The 24,996-nt window shown below is 57.8% G+C and overlaps 5 protein-coding genes across 5 annotated transcripts; 2 read left to right on the forward strand and 3 right to left on the reverse strand.

The window, feature by feature from the left end:
• The first annotated feature begins 1,094 nt into the window (after positions 1-1,094).
• Positions 1,095-4,237, forward strand: WHR41_01026 (uncharacterized protein). The gene is made up of 3 exons (XM_069369632.1): positions 1,095-1,774; positions 1,971-2,088; positions 2,189-4,237. The coding sequence occupies exons 1-3, from the start codon at positions 1,673-1,675 to the stop codon at positions 3,238-3,240; spliced, it is 1,272 nt and encodes a 423-aa protein (XP_069233393.1). The 5' UTR covers positions 1,095-1,672; the 3' UTR covers positions 3,241-4,237.
• A 2,913-nt stretch (positions 4,238-7,150) lies between these two features.
• Positions 7,151-11,001, reverse strand: WHR41_01027 (uncharacterized protein; the record flags this gene model as incomplete). The annotated part of the gene is made up of 2 exons (XM_069369633.1): positions 7,151-7,662; positions 7,722-11,001. The coding sequence occupies 2 exons, from the start codon at positions 10,999-11,001 to the stop codon at positions 7,151-7,153; spliced, it is 3,792 nt and encodes a 1,263-aa protein (XP_069233392.1).
• A 1,593-nt stretch (positions 11,002-12,594) lies between these two features.
• WHR41_01028 (uncharacterized protein) lies at positions 12,595-15,534 on the reverse strand. The gene is made up of 2 exons (XM_069369634.1): positions 13,384-15,534; positions 12,595-13,323 (listed from the first exon to the last, which is right to left on the reverse strand). Exons 1-2 carry the CDS (start codon positions 14,518-14,520, stop codon positions 13,195-13,197), a joined length of 1,266 nt encoding a protein of 421 aa, XP_069233401.1. The 5' UTR covers positions 14,521-15,534; the 3' UTR covers positions 12,595-13,194.
• A 4,133-nt stretch (positions 15,535-19,667) lies between these two features.
• On the reverse strand, positions 19,668-21,528 carry WHR41_01029 (uncharacterized protein). The gene is made up of 2 exons (XM_069369635.1): positions 21,019-21,528; positions 19,668-20,956 (listed from the first exon to the last, which is right to left on the reverse strand). Exons 1-2 carry the CDS (start codon positions 21,099-21,101, stop codon positions 20,494-20,496), a joined length of 546 nt encoding a protein of 181 aa, XP_069233400.1. The 5' UTR covers positions 21,102-21,528; the 3' UTR covers positions 19,668-20,493.
• WHR41_01030 (uncharacterized protein) lies at positions 21,517-24,759 on the forward strand. The gene is made up of 3 exons (XM_069369636.1): positions 21,517-22,407; positions 22,853-23,577; positions 23,632-24,759. Exons 2-3 carry the CDS (start codon positions 23,013-23,015, stop codon positions 24,705-24,707), a joined length of 1,641 nt encoding a protein of 546 aa, XP_069233173.1. The 5' UTR covers positions 21,517-22,407; positions 22,853-23,012; the 3' UTR covers positions 24,708-24,759.
• The last annotated feature ends 237 nt before the right edge of the window (positions 24,760-24,996 follow it).

Below are 24,996 nucleotides of genomic sequence, written 5' to 3' on the forward strand. Positions count from 1 at the left end.
TCCTGGCGTTGCGATGTACTCAAAGTACCCGTTATATCCGGTCTCCAGCGTGTGGTCGATACACGCGGCGTGTGCTGCCTCTGGAGCACGGCACGACCTTCTCTTGAGACGCTCTCCACAGAACGGCAGCAATTTGCGTTTTCTCCGGCGTGGATCAAGCGAGAGCGCGTTGCCGGGAATACTTCGCAGCGGGCATGAGGCGCAGTGGTTTGTGGAGATGGAGCAGACCCACCGCTGCTCAAGCCACGCATGAGGCGGCGTGGCTGATTTGCCACACCGTTGCCCATGCGCGAAGCTGCCGCGCCGTAGCCCATCGTTCGTCCGTCAAAGCAGGGAACGTCTGGGAAACAGTTTTCGCTTACGGCCAGTCCGAAATGCTGCCCGCTGCTCGACGCGCTCGGCGGCAGGCAGATCGCGAGATCGCAGCGAGTTGCGGCGGGTCTGACGCTGCGGCCGCGTTCGAGAGCTGCGTTCGAGAGCGGTCGAGCGCAGGCCCAGATGCCCGGCGGCGAGCAGCGCTGCAGCGCCCTCGGCACCTCCCTTATGCACACAAGAGGCGCAGCACGGCAGTCTGGCGGCTGGAAGCGCCGCCGCCAGCAGCGAGCAGAGGCTCGCAGCAGAAGCGCCGGCTGCGAGCCGACAGACCCTCCGCCCAGCCGCTCTTCCGGATCCTCTGCGCCTTGCCCACCGGGTAGGGCACCCCTAGACCGTGCCACACGTCAAGGATTCACGACTAGCACACCGGCCGATCTGGAACCGTTGGATCTTGGTGTCGCGACTCCTGACTGGTCGAGACACTACTGTTCCCTTAGTACCGGACATTATGCTTGTGCAGGTGCGGCTAATGTGTAGAAGCCACGAAGCCACCGCAAAGCAAAACCGCAACCACGCATCTCAATGGCGTTTCGACTGGTCTCTCCTCCTTGGGTGTCGCGTCTAGCTGCCTGAGCGTGTCTGCAGAGGCATCGCGGAGTCAGGGCTTGGTGGAAGCCCTCGAGCTGATCATATGCACGCGAATCCAGGCGACTCCAGCCAAGAGAGGGCCTCTTGGGCCCGACTAGTGCGTCCAGAGATCCATGCCAAACCCCCTGTCGAGAGTCCGGCACCGACCAATCCAGTCTTTGAATCTCCATGTGGGCTCTTTAGGGAGATGTACACACGACACCCAACGCCGGTATTGCCACCGTAGGCCCGCATCCAGTCCTTGACGCGTTGCGCGCATCATTACTCCATCAGTCGAGGAGCAGTGCCCTTCGGCGAGTCCGGCTCTCTATCTCAGCAGTAGTGGGCCCGCTGGCCAGGTGGGACGACCGGCTCAATTGCTTCGTCCAGACGTTATGCATACCGAAAAACCCATGATTCCATGCTAAATGTGTTTCGGGTCTATCAGCACCTGCCCGGTCCCTGTATCTCGCTACGTGCCCTGCCGAACACCTTGCTCGCGGCCACTTAAGGTTTGGTCACGATCTGTCACGTTGGGTCTCCCGTTGGCTCGTTCCTGCACTCCTGCCACTGCTGGAGTCGATCTTACATATCCGGAGCCGCACCTCACTCACGTGGCGTCCAGCTTAATCTGCCACTCTGCTTGTGTGGCTGCCCAGCACGTCCACATTCGTCATCCGCCTCCTTCGACTTGACCCGCCCCGAGCACTGGTACTTTTCCAATCCTGCAATGGTGCTTTGCACCGCACAGCCCATCTCAGCATTTCACAGCGGCTCATCAAGGCTGCGGGACTGCCCATCAAGCGCAGAACCCCAAGCGCACATCAAAAAAGTATGTCCACCCATCTGCCGCCCTTTGGGACCGCGCCGGCTACCGCGACGATGGGAAACGACGCGATGTCGCCCACAATCAGCGAACCGCGAGCCCTGGCTCGCGCCAACGTGCCTGCCGGCGGCGGCGCCCCACAGGAATCAGTGTCCCGTGTCCAAAGCGCAGACCATCCAAAATAATAACCACGAGATCACAGCTTTCGACATTCGACCCAGACCTAACCCTACATTCCCCGGTTGCTGACAGCAGCATGTCGGACTCCGAGGACAAGAAGCGCAACAAGCTGGGATACCAAAGGATCTCTATCGCATGCGGTATGTCGCCCCTTGCTATCTCACACCTCTTCCGCCCATCGTGCCGTGTCGACACGCGCCAGTGGCTTGCATGTTCTCGTGACTCTAATTCGTCGTCCAGCTCATTGTCGCCGGAGGAAGATACGTTGCCTGCTTGCCGAAGGCGATCCCCAGGAAAGATGCCAGAACTGCATTCGACTCAAGAAGGATTGCGTCTTTTATCCAGTTGACCAGCAGCAAGCCCTCGACAACCGATCACAATCTGGAGTGAAACCAGGTCCCGGCTCTCTTCCATCTTCTGCTGTATCACCGTCTCCTCCTGAGCTGGCCTCAGGGAGACCCTTTGAACGCAGCCGTCAATATGGAAGCTTCCCTTCCCTTCCTTCCCTTCCTTCAAACGCGCCTCCTTCATTCGGCATGCCCCTCGGATCCGGGAGCGCATTGCAGCCTCAAGGCGAGTTCGTGCCGCCATTTCCTGGCCATGGAGTCCCCAGCTCAGATGGCGTTGGGATCCCACCTTCGGACTACGCTTTTCAGCAAGCGCATGCGGACGGGCAGCGACCATGGGAACATGTCAGCGATATGAACTCTCAGACTCCACCTATGCATCGCATGAGAGACAGCATGCAACCTCAATACTGGCGCTCGAGTCCGACGGCTCCAACGGCGGACTTTGCTCCGTTTCCTAACGGTGGATCTCCCATGTCGCATATGCCTCAAGACCCTTCCTTCCCATACACGGTCCCAAACGCACAGGGGCTGTACCCTTCGCATAGCCACAGGTCGACGTCGTACGGTCAGATGCCCGAAGCCGGCCATTCGAGCTACATGCAATCGACTGCCGCATATCCACCTCAGCCGGCGCAAGAGGTTCAACCGATGCATCACAGCGGCGCAGCGACTTTTCCGCCCGCTGACGGAAGGCACACGCCTGTTATGACGACGGGTCCGGGTCACACTTCTGCACCTGGCGGAACACCGATCATGCCCTACGGCCAGGCCAATCCATTCATGTTCCAGTCGCAAGGCGCAGTGACAGCTTCGCCCATTCCGGGCCAGCTTCCCTACGGAACGAGTCATTGGTACGGTGACAATCCACACTATGCGCAGGCCGATCACGACGGGCGCTCGCCAACAGACCAACGCTCTTTCCCCGGCAAGCAACATCGATAACACTGGAGAAGCGTCCCATCGAACAAAGGCGCTAGAAGCGCGATATAATGGCGGACTAATACATTTACTCGAGCACATTCACACTTGGTTGTATGGGTTAGCGTTACGGCCGCTATTAAGAAGATCGGATGCATTGATTACACACACGCATTGAAACGTAGAAAAGAGACGCAATAGCCAGAGGAGCCAGTAAGACCTTGGTAATGTCAGGTACACAGGCGTGTCAGGTACACAGGCGTACATCGCCGGAGAACGAAGAGACGGAGTCATGGGAAATTTCGAATCGCGTGATTTGCTATTTTGTTCACACTGTTGGGAGCGAAGGAGGGGTCCGACTTGTTTTCTGGCATAGCGATGATCGGGCAATGGCCAGTCGAGCATTTGCTTCGGATACGACAGGACGACGTACAAGACAGAGAAGTCTCTGCGATCATGGGAGCTAGGAGGAGGATTACACATGTTGACGAGGATATGGCGTGGCCCTGTCAAAATGGGCCCGACGGATTGCGCGACCGATGGGAACAGGAAGCATCAGATGCACAATCAATGAAAACGCACACAACACGCAAACAATATCATGCAATGGATCTTGCGATCAGGTACACAGCACTCCATCAACAACCTCATCTATCGATCTAAGCACTCAATCTCGTCGCAACACCAAGACAAAAAAACAATATGACGTAATGCTTATTGAAGCGATCAAGCACCCTTTGATCGACCGGCAACCAGAGCAGTCAGAACCTGGAGACCCATCACTTTTGGGCCCAAGCACCAGCAATCCTGCCAGTGCCAGTCGGCTCCTCCGCGGCGCCTTCGCCAGCGGGATACGACCCAACGCGGTTTGGCACCTCCAGGCCACCCCCGGAACGGCATCTCCCATCGCTGACGACAAGAACTAACGCCCTCCTCTTTGTACATCGCGGCAGGTGACGAGCAACGACACCGCGCCGCTGCAGCCTCAAAACCCCTGCACAAGGAAAACGACAATTTCCCTTTGGACGCTCAGAAGGAAAAGGAGGCTGCTCGCCGCCGCCGTGTCAGGGCTCGCTCCCAACGCACTCCTCCCTGATCGCTTCCACGCACACCATGATTCATGACTATTTGGAAAACCCTCGTCTACGTACAGTAGTGCAAGACAAACCTCATCCAGGGGCTAACGCCAACTACAACAGTCTTGACTCGCGCGTGCACGCACACGCTCGCCTCGTAGCGCTCGTAGACGGGGACCAAGCCGAAAAGTAGTCATCAAGAGAGGCGACAAGCAAAGAAAGCCGTTGGCGCTGTGCACTTTGGATCTGCGACCTGCCAAAAGCGGTAGCCAGCGCGCCTCGCCCAGCGGCGGCCAACGCTACACACGCGAAAGGGAGGGCCATTTTGCGACCTGTCGACTCTTCGCTCGCGCTGTTACTCGCGCGCTTTTAGCCTCCCCCGATCTCCCCGTGCCGTCCTGTCGCTTTGCCCCACAGCTTTAATCGCCACCAAAGGCCACCAGAGCCGAGCCGATCGATCGCCTGGCAGCGCGTCGTTTGCGACTTGGCCAATGGCCGGGCAGCTGGGTACGGGCTTCAGCGGGCTCGATGCGCGCGGGCCGCCGGGCCCCGGCCTCAGACTGGCTGGCTTTGCTGGATCATTTCACTTACATTCAAACTCCATTCGCTCCCGCCGCGCCGCCGTCGTCGCACAGCGCCGTCGCACAGCGCTTTCGCACGATCATGATGTAAAGACATGTTTCTGCCCTAAACACGCGCCGCGTCCGCTCCTAGAACCTTGACCCGGCCGCGTCAACGCGGAGTGTCGGCATAGCGCCAAAGGCCACGGCTGTTCTTGCCCTCTCTCGCAGGCAAGACGGCTGTTGACCACGTGCCGGCTGCAGCCAGGGCTTCGCCGGCCGGTTGCGCGGTTAATCTCTTTGCAGAAGCGACAGCAGCAGAAGTAGCATGATCCTTCGGATGGAGCACTGACTGTTCGGTTGTAGCAGTCACGTACAGTACTGCACAATGCAGCAGCCCGCCCTGTCGTCGAATGCAGATCGCCGCGCACCTGTATGTCTCACTGACGCGCGACTCATGCGCAGGACGGTGGCGCAATCGGTCGCCTCTCAGCCGAGGCGCGCGCTCCAAAAGCACGAAAAAGTGAGCTCGAGCTCGAGCGGAAGAGCACGTGTGGGTCCAGTCGACAGTCCGCCAGTCTGTCCGCCGCAGCCGGCTCGCAACGGAGTTAGGACTTTCGCTGTTCCCCGTGGCCGTAGAGGCGAGAGACGAGGGAAACAACAGCAAAGGAAACTAACGCGTCGACGATCATGGACCGGTGGATGTCGCAGGCGAGAGCAAATCGACCAGGAAGGCAGGCGAGAGGGAGCGAGCGACTCAGCTTCCCTTCGCGCGTCCTCGCGCCTCTCATCGGACGCCCGCCTGCCCCGGGAACCCTGCAGACCGGACAGACCCAGAAGGCGTTTTGACGGGCGATCAGGGCCCCGCGGGAATCGCCTTTTCGCCTCTTTTTCGCGGAGCCGTTGGTGGGCTCCGAAGCTGTTCGTTTCGCGGGGATGAGCCACAGTGGGTGCGTGGGTACACCGAGAAAGGCGCCGACGGAGGCACGTCCTGTCTGCGATTACATTGTTGCGCGCTGTGGTTGGAGAGGGGATTTGTGGAGAGGGTACTGACAGTTGGATGGCGAAAAGGGTGGCACGGCGGGCGCCGCACATTGCGTTGACCTTTTTGGACATGAATTGGCGTGCTTCAACGTTTGCTCTGCGTGTTTGCCTCAGGCAGCTTTAATATCGGTGACGGTTGGAGCGATGTTGACCGATTGACTCCGTTTGTTACTTTTTGTCGTCGTAACATACGCGCTAGATCCGATCGCAGCATCAGAGATCGCAAAAAATACCATAGCATCAAAGATGTCAGCGTATCGTCACGCTAAATGGTTCAGGGCCGCCTCGTTGACGTGGCTGCGACGACCCGTTCTCCCATGCCGCACTCCAGCCACGATGTATCATGCAACAAGCCTCACGATCCTGTGGCACCAAGAGATCTCGATATTCCATCATGCCTGATGGTCGTGTGGCACCACGTCGATGTGGCTCGCGTGGCTGCGACGACTCAACCACCCTTGCCTCACTCCAGCCACGAGCGCTCATGGATACGCGTCTTGATCGATCTATTCACAAAATATCGCCCGACCAACCATCTCTGCCAGCAACATTTCCTTGCCCAGTCTCACTGACAAGCCAACGCACAGATGGAAACACCAATACATTAATTCTCACCTACTCTGCGATTCTCGCTACCCGCCAATTAGCCTAATCTAAGTCCCCCAGAAAGAACACAAAAAGAAGCCAACAGTAACCCAGTGGTCTCGCGAACCGACCAATCACTCAGCCGACCAACTCAAATTAGAATGTGCATGCATGCATGCTCTGTGACACAACCTTGACGAGAAGACCAAAAACAGCAACAAAAGCCCGTATCATCCCTGCCAAAAAGCTGCAAGCCAGATATGAAGACTCGAAGGAAGAAGCGCGCTGCGTCCGTGTGCGTGTGCGTGTGCGGTCACACCGCGGCATGCATGCACTCCCATGTCCACGCCCATGTACTGTACGTAGAGCTAATCGGTGCCACGGCGTCCGTCCGCATGCAGGCAGGGACGAGAGATAAGCGGATGCAAGGGGGAAAAGCCATGCGCGCGCGTCCAGTGGACCGGGTAAAAAGGTACGGTATCCAGGCTGTCGGCGGCGGCGAGAGGAATCCAGAGCGCTCGCCGGTTGTGTGGTACAGCATGCGGCGTGTAGAGGTACAGTACAGGTAAGCAAGCTGGCGATGTGTAAGAACCGCTCGGTGACGATGCTTTGCGTTTGATGGCCGCATTCTTTTCTTTTCTTGGTACCAGCAATCAATCAATTAATCAATCAGCAACTGCCAACAACCTCGCACAGCGCCTTGACCTTCTCCTCGTCCTCGACGAGCCATCCGCGCGCGCGCATGACGCCGTCGACGACCTCGAGCACGCGCCTGAAACCGCTGGCCGCGCCCTTGACCTGCACGAACCGCGCGATCGACAAGCCTACTTTGCGGCCGTGCTCGAGGACGACGAAGATCTCGACGCGGAAGGCGACGGGCCGGATGTCGAGCGAGTTGGCCTTGTCGACGCGCGCCGAGATGCTGTTGTGCTCGCGCGAGTACTCCAGGTCGCGGATGCCGTGGCGCTGCCATTCCTTGAGGAGCAGGACGAGCTCCTGGCGGGCGCGGCCGCGCGGGATGGAGAAGCAGACGAGGCGGGTGGCGGGCTTGATGTTGAGGAATCGAGCGAACCAGGAGCGCTCGGGTCCGGTGGTGTTTGGATTGGGGCTGCTGACTGATGGTGCGGGTGAGTTGGACGAGAAGAGTGAGTCGAGGGAGGTGTTGACCGTGCTGGACGCAACTGTTGAGAGCAAAGTTAGCAAAGGCTCGTGTCATGCTCATTGGCAGAGGTCAACGGACTGGTAGTATCTCCCTCTTCGTTTCTGTTCTCTGCACCCTTCCTTCCCAGCCATTTGGCAAATCCGTTCTTCCCACCACCAAACCTCTTCTTGCGAATGGGAAACTCGCTGCTCAAAGCCGACACCGGAGGCTCCTGCGGGAGTGGCTTTTGGAACTTCCCAAGCATTTGAGACGAACGCTTCGGAGGACGGCCATCAAGATCAAGCAACCCTGACGGAGTCTCAGGCGTCGTTCCCTGGAGATCCGGTTCAGGCGTCTTCCTCGCCCGACCGAACCAGCCCGACCTCTTCTTGCGAACGACTGGCGAAATCGGAAGGATCGAATCCTCATCGATCGGCTCAAGAGCAGCGACAGGCTCGACACTGCGCTTCTTTTCCAGGCGTTCATGCGATGGACGCACGTGAAGCCTTTGCGCGCCAGTACCCTCGTACCTGTCGCTGTCGTTGCTGCGCTTGCGTACGTTCAAGGGTGCAACGGTGGCAGGCGACGTCTGAGGGACGATGCGTATGGTCTGATCTTCCGGTAGCTTCTCTCTACGCTTCTCGCCACGCCTATCCAATGGCGTGGGAGCGGTGACAGAGCGCCAGTTGCCCGTCCCATCCCTGCTGCTGCGAGGATCGCTTTCTTCTGAGATGATAGGCATGTAGCCACCAATGTGATCAGGCGTACGAGACTCGGGAGCGGAGACGAATCGCTTCTCCAGGGCACTGGCATCAGGAATGATGTTCTCAAGCATCTTGAGGACCTCGTCGAAGCGCGCGGTATTGTCTTCACCGCCTGCTCTATAAGCAGCCAGCTTCTCTTTCGCCTCTCCAATCGTGCGCTGCAGGTACGAGTTCGGCGTATCCTTCGGCAGTTCCGGCAGAGGGCGGTTTGCATGCATCACTGGCAGTCTGTCAAAGTACGTGGACTTCCTTGAGACAGAAGACGGCGGTGTCTCGTACGGGCTCGGCTTGTCGCTCATGGGAGTCTGAGCCGTGAGACTCGAGCCCACGGAGTCGCGGAAGAAGGCCTCCTGGCACGCCTTCTCCAGCTCGACGCTGTGCTTCCTGATCTCGCTGCGCATCGTCTGCGTCGGAGTGTCGGCTGGCTTACGGACTTTGATCTTCGGAGTCTCCAACAAGTGTGACTTGTCTTTCCGCGAGCGAACCATCTGTTGCAGGTGGGTCGTCGGACTGGAGCTGAACTGGCTGAAGGAGCTCGTCAACTTCGCAGCTCGGCGGTCCCTGATGGAGTCGGGCATCTGCGGTGTTGCGGGAGTGGCCATTTGAGTCGATCCCTGGGAAGTGAGTGCACTCGTAGTAGACGTGCGTCTGACGTGCCCGAAACTGACGCCTCGCCTGTGGACATCCGATGGCCTCATGGTTGCAATGACCGGAGGACTGCTAGGCAACGCCGAGCTGGTGAGCGAATGCCTGGAGATCGAAGACCGGCGCATCGATGTCCTGCTGCGGCCAGAGCGGGCCAGACTGGAGTTTGAGTAGTTGGAGCTACCCCGATTGTGTTGCTTGAGCATCTCAATGCGGAGGGAGTTTGGATGCCGAAGACTGCGCGTGACACTAGCCTTGCGCGTGCCACTGCTACTACTCCGGTGGACAACGACGTTAACATAGTCTCCGCGGTTCACGATGGGGTCTCTCGAGGCTCGGTATGGATCGTAAGTGCTGACGGATGGCGGAGGCTCGATGAAACTGTGACTTGGCCGAAGGTGCTCGTCGTTCATGATCGAGTACTGAGACTGCGAGCGTTGCTCGTTGTTGAGAGGTATAGGCGGCGCACGCGAGGTGTCGGGCGCTTGACTGTGGTGATAGTCGCTTGCAGAGTAGCCCATGCCATCGATGTCACCGGCATAGTTCTCAAGATGCTCCGCACGATGCTTTAAAAGAGCTGCGTAGAAGACTTTCTCCTGGTTGATGTCGCGATTCGTAAGTTTGTTCAGGAGACTCGATTCCGGCTCGCTGTGCCAAAGTGTGCGCATGTTGCGCAGGATGTCACGGTCGACGTCCGATGCGTGCCTGATAGTCCAGTCCTCCAATCTAGGCACCGGGCCAATTGCTGCTTCTTTGGTGCCCTCAGGCCCATCCAGACCGAACTGCTTGTCGAACTTGTGCATCAGCGGGTGGTCCCAGAGGCCGTCCATCGTGATCCGACACTTGGGATCCGGAACAAAGATGCGACGGATCAAGTCTTTGGCCTCAACACCGAGGTCGGGCGGCATGTAGTATTTGGCTCTTGCGATATCTCTGAAAAGTATGCGTATATCACCCTCTTGCCCGTAGTTGTACGGCGTAGTGCCAGTCAGCATGACATATAGAATGACACCGCAACTCCACACGTCTGCCTGCTTGCCGTCGTATGGCCGAGAGCTGATAACCTCGGGAGCTGCGTAATGAGGGCTGCCGCAAGGTGTGCTGAGTAGTCTCCCGTCGGCTTGCAGTGCAGCCATGCCAAAGTCGATGAGCTTGACAGTCAAGGTTTTCGGATCCAGCAGGATGTTCTCTGGCTTCAGATCTCGGTGACAGATGTGCATACGGTGGCAATACAGCAGTGCGGCGATGATCTGCCGAAAGATGATGATGGTCTCGTCTTCCGGGAGGCCTCGTCTTTGCTCGACGTAATGGAATAGCTCGCCACCCTCGACGTATTCCATGATGAGGTAGAGCTCGTTGCTGTTCTCCCAGACATCGAAAAGCCGTACAATATTCTCGTGCTCGAGTAACTTCATGACGGCAATCTCACGTTCAAGGCCGTATGGAATAGGTTTGAACCCAGCAACATTGAAAGAGACGTTGGCTTTGCTACTGTCGATGAGGTTTGCCAGACTCTGTGCACGGGTGTTTTCCGCCGTTGATCTCGCGATGATCTTGACCGCTCCATACTGCCGAGTGTATCTGTGACGTACGGCCCTCACTCTTGAGCAGCCTCCCTTGCCGATCGTTTTCCCGAGTTGCCAATGCCCAATATATGCTTTGCGTTGGCGGCCGGAGGCTGTTGTCGATGTTGTGGAAAAGGCAGAGTTGCGCTTCGAATCGCGTTCGTCTCGATTGGCGATTTGAGACATCCGCTTGTGCTCGGGCGAGCTCATTTGAGCGGCGCGGACTCGAAGAGAGCCATTGGGAACGAGAGACTCACAGTGGGGGAGACTGTTCGGCGAAGGCGTCGACTTCTTGATATGCTTCTGAGGCATTCGAGGTAAAGGAGACGAGTTCGCTCCGTTGGAAACCTCGCTCAATGGTTGTCTCTTGGGCGCTGGGCGCTTGCTGCGGTATCGATCCGCCATGGAAGATCGAGATGGATGCTGACGAGGGGTCTCTCATGCGATGTAGAAGCTCGAAGCTTTCCAGGTCGAGTCCTGTATGATGCCAACTGTATGCTCGCGTTAAGACTGCCGTGCCACTTGATGCTCGTTGATCGATGTTCGACACTCCTATTTATCCAAGGCGGCTGTCTCTCGGGTCATGCAGCAGACAAAACAGCGGGTACTGGCGGACATCTGGCGGGACAAGGGTCGAAGCGGCGGCACCCAAGAGAGCGTACGGCTTGCGAAAGCGAAGCCTTGAAGCGGTAGAAGACGCTGAATGCGAAGGACGAGAGGAGGTCACGCAGGCCGGGCCAAACAACGAGCGGGTGCTAGACGTGAATGTGCAAGGCACTGCAGGTGTCGCCGGCAGACGCGTGGGAGGAGCGCGAGGTAAGCCCGCCACGCTCGGCGCGCAGCTCAGGACCGGGAGGAAGGCGCGGGACGTTGACTAGGGAAGGAGGTGTGGTTGCTGTCGCTCATGCAGACGGGGGAAGCAGAAGGGAAGCCAGCAGCAGGTTGACACCTATGATCTTCCGGAGCGAATAATTCCAACGCATGGTCAGAAGTGGCAAGGTTTGCAGACGGGATTGGCTTGTTTGTTGCTTGCGCTTCTTTGGGGCATCGATGAGGAATGTACATGCACCTGCCGCCAAGCGCTTGCAACAATACATGTTCGCACCACCTAACGAGCCCTTCGGAGATAATCGATCAGTTGCTCGACTTGTTAGCAGAAGACGGTATCGTTCTGTCTGTAATCCTCATAGGTTGTGCTTCAGCTTCTTCGCCTACAATTGCGGTTCCGCCCGAGCCTCCATGATCTTGAGCAAAAACACACGCCATGACCGCAACGTATGCCCCAAGAACCAAATGATGAATAGATGCAGAGGGTCTCTCTCGCACAGATATAGTCATGAAGCCTCCTACCGTTCCCGTATTCAATCATCCACCCTCCTCCAACCCATCGAAACGGCTCTGCATCACCTCCTACACTCCACAGAAACACCGCTGTCAACCAGACCAAGAAGCGACGACCGCATCGTTCAGCTTCACAGATGTAAACTTGGAGCGGACCGCGTAAAGATCAAGAACGCACCACGCACGCCCTCACACATCGATCCCTCGAAGCGTGAAGTCGGCGCAAAAGCACAGCAGCCCGCCGATCGTCGCACCGCCAAGCACGCCCGCGACCGCACTTATTGATCCGATCGAAGGTCTCGACGCAACGCGACGACTGAGCAAAAGTACACGCCTGAGACATGAAATGGTCGAGGTGAGGCAGAGAACTAATGGAGACAGAGGAAGGCCCGCGGAGAGCGTGTACTCGCACCTTCGCGCCGCGTCAAGGGCCATTGGAATGCTGTGCTTGATATACCTAGTATGCGCAGGTGCCTTGGGGTCAGACATTATTGTCTTCATTACCTGCTACTTACTCAACGTACGCTCGGAGGGACGGCGCCTTGTCCGTGAAAACGCCTGGTCAGATGATATGTGTGCTTTGAGAAGGAGACAAAAAAACACAATGAACGAGCATGCAAATACCAGCAGCAGCATATCAACGTGTGCGTGATGCTTTCCACAGCTCTGGATTCCAAAAGTTACAAGCATGTGAGCCCAGACAAACAGGGCGCAGGAGTAATAGAAATATAACCGTAAAAATATCGAAGAATGCGACAGATCCACCGCCCACCAACCATGACGCAGCCAGCCAGCCAGCTTGCAGACACCCCATTGCAGAGACTACTCGAGATTGACAGATAGAGAGATGGACAGAGGAAACCGATATGGAGAGCGCGTACGAGCATAGTACAAGGGTAAATACATTCAGAAACCTTTGCAAGCCTTCGACTTTCTCCCTCCCGCCCAAGCCCGACGAAGGGGGAGGGGATTAAGCGACGCAGCTAGAGAAGAGAAAGACTGGGAAAATTTGCGTGCGCGCGCCAGCTCGATAGAAACAGCCAATGTGGTGGTAAGCATGAAAAGGAAGAAAGAAAATAGAAAAGCAAAGGGTATCGATCCGTAATAACTCGTAACATTCCGTGAGCGTGAAATGACTGCCGGACAGGTCCCGGTCTTGCGCCGTTTGGTTTGGTAAGAGGTGTTGGAGAAGAAGGATGAGGAGTCGGTCAGTCAGCTGCGAGTTGACCTGATTGACTGTGTTGTTCTTGCTGTTGTTTATGCGGAGGCGGTGACCACGGGGCTGATTTCGTGATCGCTCTTCATGTCGGGCGAGATGGAGCCGTCGAGCTCCTTGACTTCGGAGGTGCCGTGGGCTTTGCCGCAGCCTTTAACAAGGACATGGCGCTGGGATGGGAGTCAGTTATGCATTCAGAAAGGGAAATATAGTTGGCACCATGGACATACCTTGAGGGCGTCTTTCCGGGAGAAGCTCTTGTCGCAGTGTCCGCAAGGGAAGGGCTTGACGGCAAGATGGATGCGCTTGTGTCGCTTCAGATCGTGGTTGCGGTTGAAGCTCTGAGGGCACTGATCGCATCGGAAAGGACGCTCCGCCTGTGAATTGGGCTGCTGGACGTGGTGACCATACAGTTGCTGCATCGCAGCGTGTCCGCTGTTATATTGCATGGGCATGCCGTGGGACATTCCATTCACCAGCGCGAGCTGACCATTCGGATTGCCGACGTTGGAGAGGACAGGTCCAAGCGGCGGATACGAGAAAGGGCGAGGTTGGTAGGCGTGTTGCTGAGAGTGAAGAGACGGAATGGATCCATGTCCGTTGCCAGGAGATGCCCTTGGCATGGACATCCCGCTGCCAGGGCTCGGGATCACTGGTGACGGGCCAGTGGAGTAGGAGAACGATGATTGCTGAGGCGTGACGGAATGCTGTGACCCACCGTAGTAGGTGGGTGTAGGCGGCGGTCGCGCGAAAGCGTCTTGTGATGTGACAGGCGATGGCTGGGTCACCGCAGATGCAGGCGCCGAGCCACCCATCATGGCGCTGCCAATCATCTGTTGCTGATGGTGGTGGTTCGGGACTGAAGGAAGGCTGGGGGCTGACATCGACATCGAAGCGGCTCCTGAGTATTGGGGAAGTTCGTAAGGAGGAGGCGGCAGACCTTCGCTTGCGGTTGGGGAGTGTGTTCCGCGCACGATCGAATTCAGCGAGGGCGAGAAGATGTTTCCACGGCCAAACTGCTGGGCAGCAGACTGAAATCCGTAGGGAGTGCTTGCCGGCGCTGACCACGCAGCACTGTTGGGTGTGTAGTTACCGGGCGTGAAGGGCTGGCTTGGTAGAGAGCTCGCGGTCGTGGCTCCTGATGCAGGGCTAAGCCCGTCGAGAGAATTGTTGCTGGGAGGCGTGAGAAGGTTGCCGACACTGGTGAGTGTGGTGCTTGTTCCGTGGGTTGAGTGGACAGGGTAGGCAGGAGTCTGAAACTTCGTCTGGAGGTTCGCTAGAGGCGGAGGCGGAAGCTCAAAGGTAGGCAGCGCAGAAGCATTTGGCCTTCTCGAGGTAAAGCTATGTGCATCCGAGATGGTATTCATCGAAGGAGGGAACGCCACGGCGGCAGCCACGTTGGCGTTTTGACGATCGAACGGGTTAGAGTGTTGGCTCTGGTCTGCCGGTGGAGTCGGCAGCGGCTGAAAGTAGTTCTTTTGAGGAACAGAAAACGGCTTTCCGGCCGGCAAAAAGTGCCCCGGGGGAGTAGGAAGGGAAGCCACGGAGGGCAGGAGTCAGGGATGCTGATGCGATCCGATCAGGAGAAGGGGCAGGATCTAGTGTGAGGCCGCAGGGTCGGGACCACGGTGGCAATGCTGTGAACGCGAGGATACCAGCGTCCTGGGTACAACCAAGCTTTGTACTCGAGCAGACACCGGGAGCCTGGAAGGATGCGTCCAGGCGGTCGACGGTGGCGGGTTAGACGAGGCGAACGAGCGTGCGGATTCGGTCGAGGGTGACACGAATGTATGCAGGATGATCCAAAAGGTGGAGGGCGACGCCGAGACGGTCGGAGAGGGCGTGATGGCGCTACCAAGACCAAGACGCGGGAGACGAGGCTTACAGATGGCAGGCGTGCAATCGGAGCGGAGGGCCAGGGGCGCGGGCACGATCTGGGAGGCCTGAAGGGGGGTGGTGCAGACGCTGCGTTACACGAAGGCGGCGAGACGGTGCGACTGCCCAAACGGCGACGTTCTTTGTGTCGAGCAGGGCTGCTGGCCAAGGAAGACGAGATGAGGGCGGGACAGGGCGTGGGCCGTGTGGGGTGAGGGAGCGAGGGACGCGGGCGAGGCGCTGAGCGTCGTGCAGGGAGGTGCAGAGGGTGTTGTTGTTGTCGTCGCGAGAGGGAAGCGTGGTCGTCGCGGTCGTCGAGGTCGTCGTCGCTGTCGTCGGTACGAGGGCGGGCGAAGCTGCGGGCGGTGCTGGAGGAGGTGAGGTCGCAGGTCTTTGATGGGAGTGGCGATCCTTTGTTAAGCTTATTACGTGCCTGGCGCGCGGATGGCTGGACACGGTCCAGGCGCCATGCTGCGGGCATGTCTGTAGGTATATACGCTCTGGCGCGCGAGAGGGCCAGGTTCGGCGCGGCAGGAAGGCAGGCTAGGCTCTCTCGCGGAGCCAGAGGGGCTAGCGCGCGCGATGCCCGCCACGGGGCAGTCAAAGCGCTATGATCTGGACTGCCGGCGCCCTGCCTGCACGTTCGAAGCCACGGCCAACCCACGCGGGCCCGATCTCATTAAACCGCAGGCGGGTGCAAACAGGCGAGCGACGTGATACACCGCAGCCTTCCGCCCGCCTGGCCATCGCCCGGGACTCTCCTCCCCTCCAAACTCTATCCCACCCGTTCCCCGACCCTTTCACTTACAGTCGGCCAGTCCCGTACGCTACAGCACCGCGCTCTTTCGCGCCGAGAGCCCGCCCCAGGTCCGTCTGGATCTTGCCGCGCCAGTCGCCCCTCCGCCGTCTGCGGTCGGCCGTATCGCGAGTCACAGCGCGGTCAGGAAGAAGGCCAGCGTGCCTTGCCTATCGCCCCATACAGACACAGTCAGTACACACCAGCTGGTCCCCACCCGCCGCCGCAGCGACTTCGCAGCCTGGGCGCCGGCCGTTGGCCCTTCTCAGCCTGGCAGGGCCCCCGTTGGGAGAGAGGGCTCGAGGGCCAACGTGCCCTGCGCGCCCCAATTCGAGCGAAGCGCGCCAGGCGACACGACGCAGCGGCCCATGATCCCAAGCGATCTGCTGCTTGGTTGCTTGGTTGCTTGCTTCTTCTTCACGCCCGCTACACCCTCTCGCCCTCTGCCGCCCGCTGCATCGCGATCCTGACGCTGCCTGCCCAAGGCTCTGCACTCGTGCCCTCCTTCGTGCCCGCCCAACCCTTGCCCCACCGCTTCCCACCATTGGACTGTTTCGTCGCGACCCTTAGCGTCCCTCCCCATGTCGCCGTGCGCTCGTCTATTCGCTGCTCCCGCCGGCGGGACGCAGGTTGGCGCGCTTCTGCTGCGCTGAGACAGACTGCGCGCTGCTGCTGCTGCTGCTGCTGCTGCCGTCTCCCCTCTGGTTGCGAACTGCAGCGTGTTTCCCCCATGCGGACTGGTCCTGGCGGCGCCGATGATCGTGAGCCCGAACAAGCTCGCCCTGCGCCGAGCCTCTCAGCTGAGCTGCGCCGTGGAATTGCCCGCGCGCGCGATCGCCCTGATTGGCAGCCCTGCAGCAATCGACCGAGCATCGCAATAGCGATAGCGAATCCAATATCCGTGTCAGAGCGCGGCCGCAGTAATAATAGCAAATTCACCCGCGCTGTCTCATCTCGCCTGCGGTCAGGCCGCGGTCGCAGCGTGAGGGCTGCGGTGCGATGCCGCGCTGCGTCGGGCACCCGCTGTCATCGCCAACTGCTGCTGCTGAGCCGTCACCTGCATGCAAGCTTGCTCATCCCACCATAGCCACCATACAGTAGCCAGTGTAGCGCTCGCCGCTTGCTGATCTCTCGCGAGGCTCCCACTGCCTGCTGCACGGCGCGGCACAGGCGCCCAGGGTTCATTTCACCACGCCACGGGCTCGGAAGGCCGCCCGGATCTGCGCGGACCCAGGAGGGAGGCGCCGGCGCCACTCGCCCCGATCGTCTGCACCGTCTCCTCACAACCACGTGCCAGAGCGCCGCCAGCCCAAGCACGAACTCTTTCCGCCGTCCAGCTGCTGTCGCGCGAACGGCGGCCGTGTGCGACGTGACGCTTGCGCTGCCGGTGCTGCGTGAGGCCCGTCTTTGTCGCCGCAACATCCCCACCACGCCACGAGGCCGCACAAGCACGCCGGACAGCGTCGGCGGACACCATCGGCCAGTCTCGAAGCGGGCAGGCCTCCCTGACTGACCCCGGCTGGCCGGCGGGAGTCGCCAGCAAGGCCCAGCAAGGCCCAGCAAGGCCCAGCTAGCGCGCATGTAGCCATGTACGCACACGCCCCCTTGGCAAAAGCCTCCTCAGATCGCTGCTGCGTCCTGCTGCGCCCGCCCGCGTGCTTGGGCTCCAGGCGTCTGGAGATCGACTGCTAATCCGCGCCATGGCGTCCACGGGAGCACAAACCTACGCCATGACGGGCGTGGCAAGTCCCGAAGACAGACATGGCTGGCCTGCCTGCTGCTGCCACTCCCCCGCCAGGCCAGGCCGCCCGGTGTGGCGGATGGCGTGGCTTCTTTGTTCCTCGCGGCCGCCCGCAGGCCGTTTGTGTCAAATCATGCCGCTACCCTCGCACGGCGCCCGACGTCCCTGGCCACGGGTGCTGGGACAGCGTTCTCTGCGTGCAAGCGACGATGCCGCCGCCCGCTGCCGTGCTTGCCCCTTCCGAGCATCGCACCCATGGCATGCCTGCCTGGGCGCGTGTGCCGCGAGGTAATCCAAATCATCCCGCTGTTTCGCTTGCGACGAGTATTATTGAAGGATCGCTGCTGCTTTCTGTTTCTGACTACTGCAGCTCCCACCAATGGCGCCGCCTGCTAAGCGAGCATCTCACTCGGTCCGGCCCCCGGGGTGCCCGAAAGTCTGGTGATGCAGGGTGGCAGGCCACTGCAGGCCTCGCCGGCCTGGATTGGAGCGCCGGACAAGCTTCGCAAGCGCGGCGCTGCACATTGCGGTTGGCTGCCGAGGCTGCTCTGCCCACGCGCGCGACGGACACCCGCCCCTGCGGAAACACGTTGTGGCACCCTCGTAGCCATTCAGCCTCGCTCGCCCTTGACGCCGCAAGCGCAGCCATCGTGCGCCGCAACGCTGTCCACCCGCACGACAGGAACCTCAGCGACGCCCCGAGCAAGATCGCCTCTGGGGGTAGAGTCCGGGGCGCTAACCCGAAAACCAAGGTCCGCCCAGGCACCATTCCTACGACTCGCAAGCTCGTTGGGTCGCATGGTGCTCATCAACTCGCCAAAGCACCGACTCGCGCCGCTAGGCTGCATCCGCTCGTATACGAGGCATATACGCGATGCGATTACCGGTGGTCTTTGGAATAGGACCAGGGCACGCAAGGCCGCTTGCGAGCACCCCAGCCCTTTTTCCCGCGCGCATGCTATATTGCCAGAGATAAACCGCCGGCAACAGCCGTGAGGGGGCGTTGGAATGACACAAGTGCACCTGACATTAGTGCCCTCTCCCGATCCGCCTGGATCAGAGATCACCGAAACCCAAACAGACATCTCCAGAATCTCCGCATTTCTTGGCCTGCTCTACGTTATCATGAGGGCCGCGCGCGAGACAAACTCCCGATTTAGCCTTTCAGCAAGCGTCACTAGCCCGTCTGCTGTCCCTCCTGTCCCTCCCCCGACGGCACTTTGCGCGTTTTGGTCTGGACCGTCCCAGTCCGGGGTAAGAGAGGTCGAGACTGGGCGATTCTGCCGTTTGGTCTATCTCCTTCTACGTTGTGAGTACTATTATCGACCATGACGTTTGACCATCATCCAAGCACTCGTCGCGTAATTGCTCACCGTACTCACGGACCCGACGAGTGAGTATACTGCCGCGAGATTACGCCATGTAAACTTCAATAACGGAGATTCGATCGCTCGCTTCTGGCCCGCCGAAATAATACCTTACCTTATCCTTCAATGGCCTCGTCCAGCGGGCGAACCCAATGCGCAACAACAAACGGCATAAATCACTCTGACCGACGGCACAATCCGTCAAAAACCGTCACCGCCAAACCTGCAAGTACATATCCTCCAGCACAGAGCGTCAATTGACCTCCTATCCCCAGCCAGCCGCCGAGTGTGCCTTGCAGCACCTACGCGTCGCGGCGGCGAAAGCAAGCAAAAGCCCCCCTCCCCTCAAGCATCAATTCTCCTAGCCTTGCCTAAACTTCCACCGCCCCCCGACCACGTGCCACAGCCTACTTCTCGCGCCAGCCACTTCCCTCACACCCCTAGGCGGGCGCCCCGTCACTTAAGGCTGAGGCTTGGATCGAAGGCGCCCTCCCTACCGTGGACGACCCAGCGCCCGCCCGCCTGCACATGCAGACACGTGGTGGCTGCGGGCGGTGTATAGCCTTCGTTACTATTGCTTTTTTCCCTCCCAAGACCTGCCTGCTCGCGCCGGTCGCGTCCTAGCTCGCGCGAGATCAGATACGGAGGCTGGCTGACGTCGCTTAAAGGAGATCGTGCATATGCTGCTAGCTTCTCTTGTACTTGCTGTACTATCGCTGCGGCGCGCTGCGCGCCGCGGCGATTGCTCGTCAGGAATCGAATTGTCAAGCCGCCGGTCCGGGGGCCGCGAGCTTTAGGGGCGCCCGGTGGCTGAGAGTTAGGATCGTGTCGTTGACTCGTTTAGGTGTTGAGGGATCGTGAATTCTTGCCGTTTTGTTGATGATGTGTTTGCTGGGCGGCCGCTTTGGGACGGCGCGTTCTCGCCGTGGCCGGTAAGACCCGCGATGCACGACGCTGAGTGCGTTATCTTGCTTGGTTGTCTTGAGTTCTCCTTGTTGGATCTGGACGCTGGGGTCGGGTCTTGGGGACGTGACTCGAATGGTCTGGTCCGCGGTTTAGCGAGTCTGGCTCCAGCTGTGTCGAGGTCATGCCTCGCAGTGCATGACAGCGGAACACGATCTGATTCTAGAGCGATAGTGCTGGAAGTATCGCGGCTCTACTTGTCTGATTGCCTTAGGAGGGTCAACGTGATCAATGTTCAGACTGGCGGCTGACACGCTGTAGAGACTCCTCCCTCGGAAGCGTCGGTTTTGCACTCATTCTTGACGAACGACAGCCGAGTACATCAACGTATCAACTGCGCTCGCACAGCTGCACGAAAAAGATAGCTTGAACAAAACTTCTGGAAATCAGGATATCAGCTAGCAATTCTGGCATTCCCCTCGCACCCAAAAGCACCAATGCTAACGAACAAGAGAACTCCAGCGCACCCCAAGCTTTTCCACCCAGATCTGGGCTTGCAACCAAGCACCGCAGCCCAGCCTGTACAATCTCGCCCCTTCCTTTGCCACTCCTCGCCCATTACGCTGCCACCTCCCCCTCGCACATCCCTCCCTACACCTCACAACCCCAAAATCGACCCCTTATCCTCCTCCTCCAGCAACTTCGCCTGCCTCCTCAGCGCATCCGCCTGAAACCGCCTAAACGCCCTCTGGATCCTGTCCCTCCCATCCCTGTCCGCGCCAATCTGCTGCCTCGCCCGGAACGTCCCCGTCAGCAGCCCCGTCTCGCCGCCGAAGAACAGCCCGCCCCCGCCCAGCAGGCAGTACGTCGCGACGTCGCCCAGCGCGCTGGGCTTCATCGCGGAGCGCAGGTCCGGGAGCGGCGTTTCTTTGCCCGACGCGAAGCGCACCGCCGTCGGCTGCTCGGCGTGCTGGAAGGCTTTGAAGAGCGCCGTGCGGTTGCTGCGCAGGCGGAAGGCGAGGAAGGTGCCGAGCGCGAGGCCGAGGAGCGAGCCGACGCTGGCGTGCGTCGAGACGGTGCGCGCGGCTTTTTGCAGCGCGTCGCGGTCGGATTGTTGGAGGCTGTGGAGAGTGGGTTGGTTAGGGTGATGTGAGGTTTGTATGGGGGGGTTTGGGGGGCGTACTCGTGCTTCATGTGCTCTTCGGCGAGCTTGGCGAGCTCGGGACCCATGGTCCTGCGCGTCATGGCGAGGGATTCGGAGCTCATTTTGGCGGTGTTTGTTGGGGGGTGTTGGTTTGTCGTATAGCTGTTTCGCAGCTTTGGTTGTGGAGGGTTGTTCTGATTCTGTCGCTTGCGGTCTGATTGATGGCTAGCAAGCTACTGTGATTCTCAGGCAAGAGGTGAGTGACTATTAGAAGAGAAAATACAAAGCGTAAATGTGAACTGGCAAAGGGGCGGAGCACATCGTGCCTAAAACTCCAGAGCACGACCTCGCGTCTTGCGCTCCCGGCCACTTTCGGCTCTGCAGCGCGTAGCGATGACATGACGCCCCGCCGCTCCGCTTTCTCCAGCTTCCCATCCCCACTGAAAGTCGCAGCACGTGCCGTCCTGCTGCTCTTGTCGCCCGCGTCATTGTTGCCGAGGCTTTCTCTCAGCATCTCGTCAACTTCGCATCTCTGCGAACGACTTTGACGAGAAAGGCGTGTATTTGTACTTTGTAAATTCACCACATTTTACCGTCACAAGGGCTCCGAGCACGATCAATAAGCCAGATTTGACGCCATCAGCGCGTCTGGATCACGAGAGCCTCTCTTCAGGTGACGTCCGTCTTGTCCCGAAGTCTCCCGCCAGACTACCCGGTGTCCTCCGGAGAAATATCGACGTTACGGCTAGAGAGAAGCCACGGATCTAAGGAGGAACAGCCTTTCATACATGGCCTCGCACGTTGATGAACCCGAGCAGGAAGTCTGAGAAGTCGGGTTGAACCCTACCTAGCTGCAAGGCAATTCCATCCCGTCTGCATACATTCTCGGGAGCATCGAATCCCAACAACACGCGAGCTCGATCTCAGCCAAACACGCAGACTACACGAGCAAACATTGCGCGATGCAGGTCGGTCCACTCAAGGTATTGTTGTGCAGGACTGTGCCGTATCTATCTGCCGACATGCGATGCTGGCCGTCGGGTCTGACCTGCATACCGAGGAGCAAATTTCATCTCCTCCGTCGCTGATAATAGCATTCAGCTTTGGCAGGCCTGCATAAATCGGTTGCGATTGTGGATCGCATTGAGCATATTACGTCTCAACACTGGGACTGCGACCTCGTTCCCGACGCCTAGAAGACCAAGCTATGGACTTTGGAACTTCCGCCGCACTGCACGCTCGGCGATAAGCAGAATTCTCCCGCATCGGCGAGCAGAAGCCGTGACACTGGCAACAGACAAACAGACAAAAAAATATACAACAGCCGGATTTCCCAGATGGTTACCCACTCTAGTACTAAACGCTCGGGTCACTGCTCATGTGTGGCAGAGCGGACGAGATTTCTGGATATCAATGAATGTTCTATTAGTAAGTCCTTTACCTCTCCTACCATTCCTGTCATAGTTTGTAGTCACTGCGTCTGCAAGCCTCAGGTAAAGCAACCTTGCATACCATGAGCTCAAGATATGTATCTTCAGCCATGAGATCAGCCTGTACCTCTTATATTATTCTTAGCACAGTTCGCGTCACTACATCTGCAAGCCTGATGGAAAAACTTGCTCAAAAGATATGCATTGCCAGCTCAGTAACCAACCTGTACCTCTCTTACTATTCCTAGCGAATTTCGCGTCACTATGTCTGCAAGCCTTATGCAAGGCAAAGTTGCACACTATTCACAAACAACGATGTCATCAAGCATGCCCGCAGAAAGGCTCTAAGACCTTTGCTTTGTTGTAGCTTTCGATTGGCATTGGATGATCCTGCTGTCTAATCGTAACATTACGTTGTATACTTAAACTGATTGAGGACATAGCACGATGTTTCTCTCATGCGCTAAGTACTACGCCCTTCGCTTCGCGCTTGGCTCAGCTACTTTCTAAAAATGGAAGCACGTAAAAATCAGGCTGTGACATACTTGTCCTTAAGTCAACATAGCCCGCCCATCTAGTCAAAAACTATCCGAGACAATCAACATGGAGGCCATCAAATATTATTTGGGGCGGTACTCTCTAGCGGTCAACATCGCGACCAACATCTTCTTGGTCTTGCTATGCGTAATCAGCTATGCCGCGCTCATTATGTTATACTGCAGCAAAGGCATGCACCTCAGATCCTTTACCTACATCGAAGACTCAAATAACTTGCCTCCTACCACCTTTGTTCCGGTGCTTGGGATCCTCCTTACCGGGGCCACCTCTGCCTTAATCACTCGATCGGTCGAGCACTCTCTCTGGATCAGCCTCACGTGTGATAATGTGGGCTCGAATATCAACAAGGTTCTCACAGCCGCGGAATCTCGTCAACGCGCACAATGGAGCGTCTCGCCTTTTGCCAGGCTCTTATACACGTTTGACGGCCAATCTTGGGTTCTGCGACTCAGTGGCGTGCTCCTCTTTTGCACAGCGATCCTGAACCCTGTGTTGCTCTACGGAGTGAGGCCTGGGGTTTCCAAGTTTGATACCGTCGAAGCGCGCGCGCCGAGTGTGCCCATGTTCGCAGGTTTCACTTCTACCATTGACTTTTGGTCGGTCCTGGATAGTACGTGTGATAACCCCGGTCAAACGTATGAATAAGCTAACGGGTAATTCAAAGATCCGACTATTTTAGCTTCTCTTGTTTCGATGAACAACTTGAGCGCGCCTGCCTCAAGCGTCTGTTCGAATGATGCTTGCTCTGTCTCCGCCCGTACAACTGCACTCCAAGCTGAGTGTAAAGCATCTTCGCAAAATTACACTGGCGAGAGTGAAATTTATTGCAGCACCCTTGGTACGAAGACTTGTGTCGGCCCATTTCTATCTTCTGGCTCGAACTACATAGAAATTGCCAATTTTACCACTGGTCCTTCCAACAACTGCGATGGCGTACTAGCCTTGGATGTTGCTTTCGAGGAGCACAAATGCCCGAGCGGCGACTTTGCCATAATTTTCGGAGCCTGGGTCACCGGAATGTACAACCAAACCTTGCACAAAGTAGAATGCAACCTATACATTGGGAATGTTACCGTCACCCAGACTGGGAACAGCGCTCCAACCCTAGATCGTAAATCTTTTACAAATTTTACAAATCCCATTTCGATTTCAGGCAATTACACAGAAGGACTAGCGCAAGACTCCGACGATATATTCTTTTTCGATAACATATTACCCTGGATGTGGCAGATGGAGTATCTCATCATTCGTAAGAGCTGGACACACAATATTGTGATTGACAACCCGTACACCTTTGCTTTCGATGGAGTATCCTCGTTTGGCAACAATACTTTGGGCAGCTACCTGTTGCGTGGTCCAGGTTTCCAGAACCAGGCGTTGCTACATCTCACAGCAGATGCAGACGGAGTTGCAAAGACTTTGGAACGGAATTTCGATATGGCTACTCTGCTCGCCTTTGTCCGACAGCCATACGCAGGCTCGGTCAACATTACCACGACTCACGAGAGTAAAGTTTGGCTGTACAACGAGAAAGTACTTGGTATTTTAGCCGTTCCGGCTATTGCCACATTACTAGTCATGTGCATGTGCTGGAGAATCAAGGGTGACGAGGTTGTCATAGGTTATGACCCTCTTCAAATTGCTCGACGGGCTGAGGAAATCCTAGAGAAACGGGAACATGATCGCAGACTTTCCAGATTATCCAGGGGGCCTTATGTTGCTGTCCGGAATGTAAGGTAGACATAGCGTAGTAGCAAGATGACCGGGCTCAGATTTAACACTGCATCAAGAATTTCGAAAAATGACGCTGCTGGCATTAGGCATTTTCGGATCGATTGACCCAGGAAATTAGGGGGATCTTACTTGCGTCCCAATCGAGTCAAGTATTTGGACTGGCTCTGGTAAATCCCCGCAGCGTATTTTCGTCTGCTTGCATCACAGTCCATTCGCATGACTATTCGCAAATTGATCGATGCGAAAACAAGGCGAAAGAGTTGCGTTCCATCTTTCCATGACTTTATTATAACAA

Source organism: Cladosporium halotolerans, assembly GCF_011745625.1.
Source record: "Cladosporium halotolerans strain TM138-S3 chromosome Unknown Sca3, whole genome shotgun sequence".
In the NCBI taxonomy this organism is placed as follows: Eukaryota; Fungi; Ascomycota; class Dothideomycetes; order Cladosporiales; family Cladosporiaceae; genus Cladosporium; species Cladosporium halotolerans.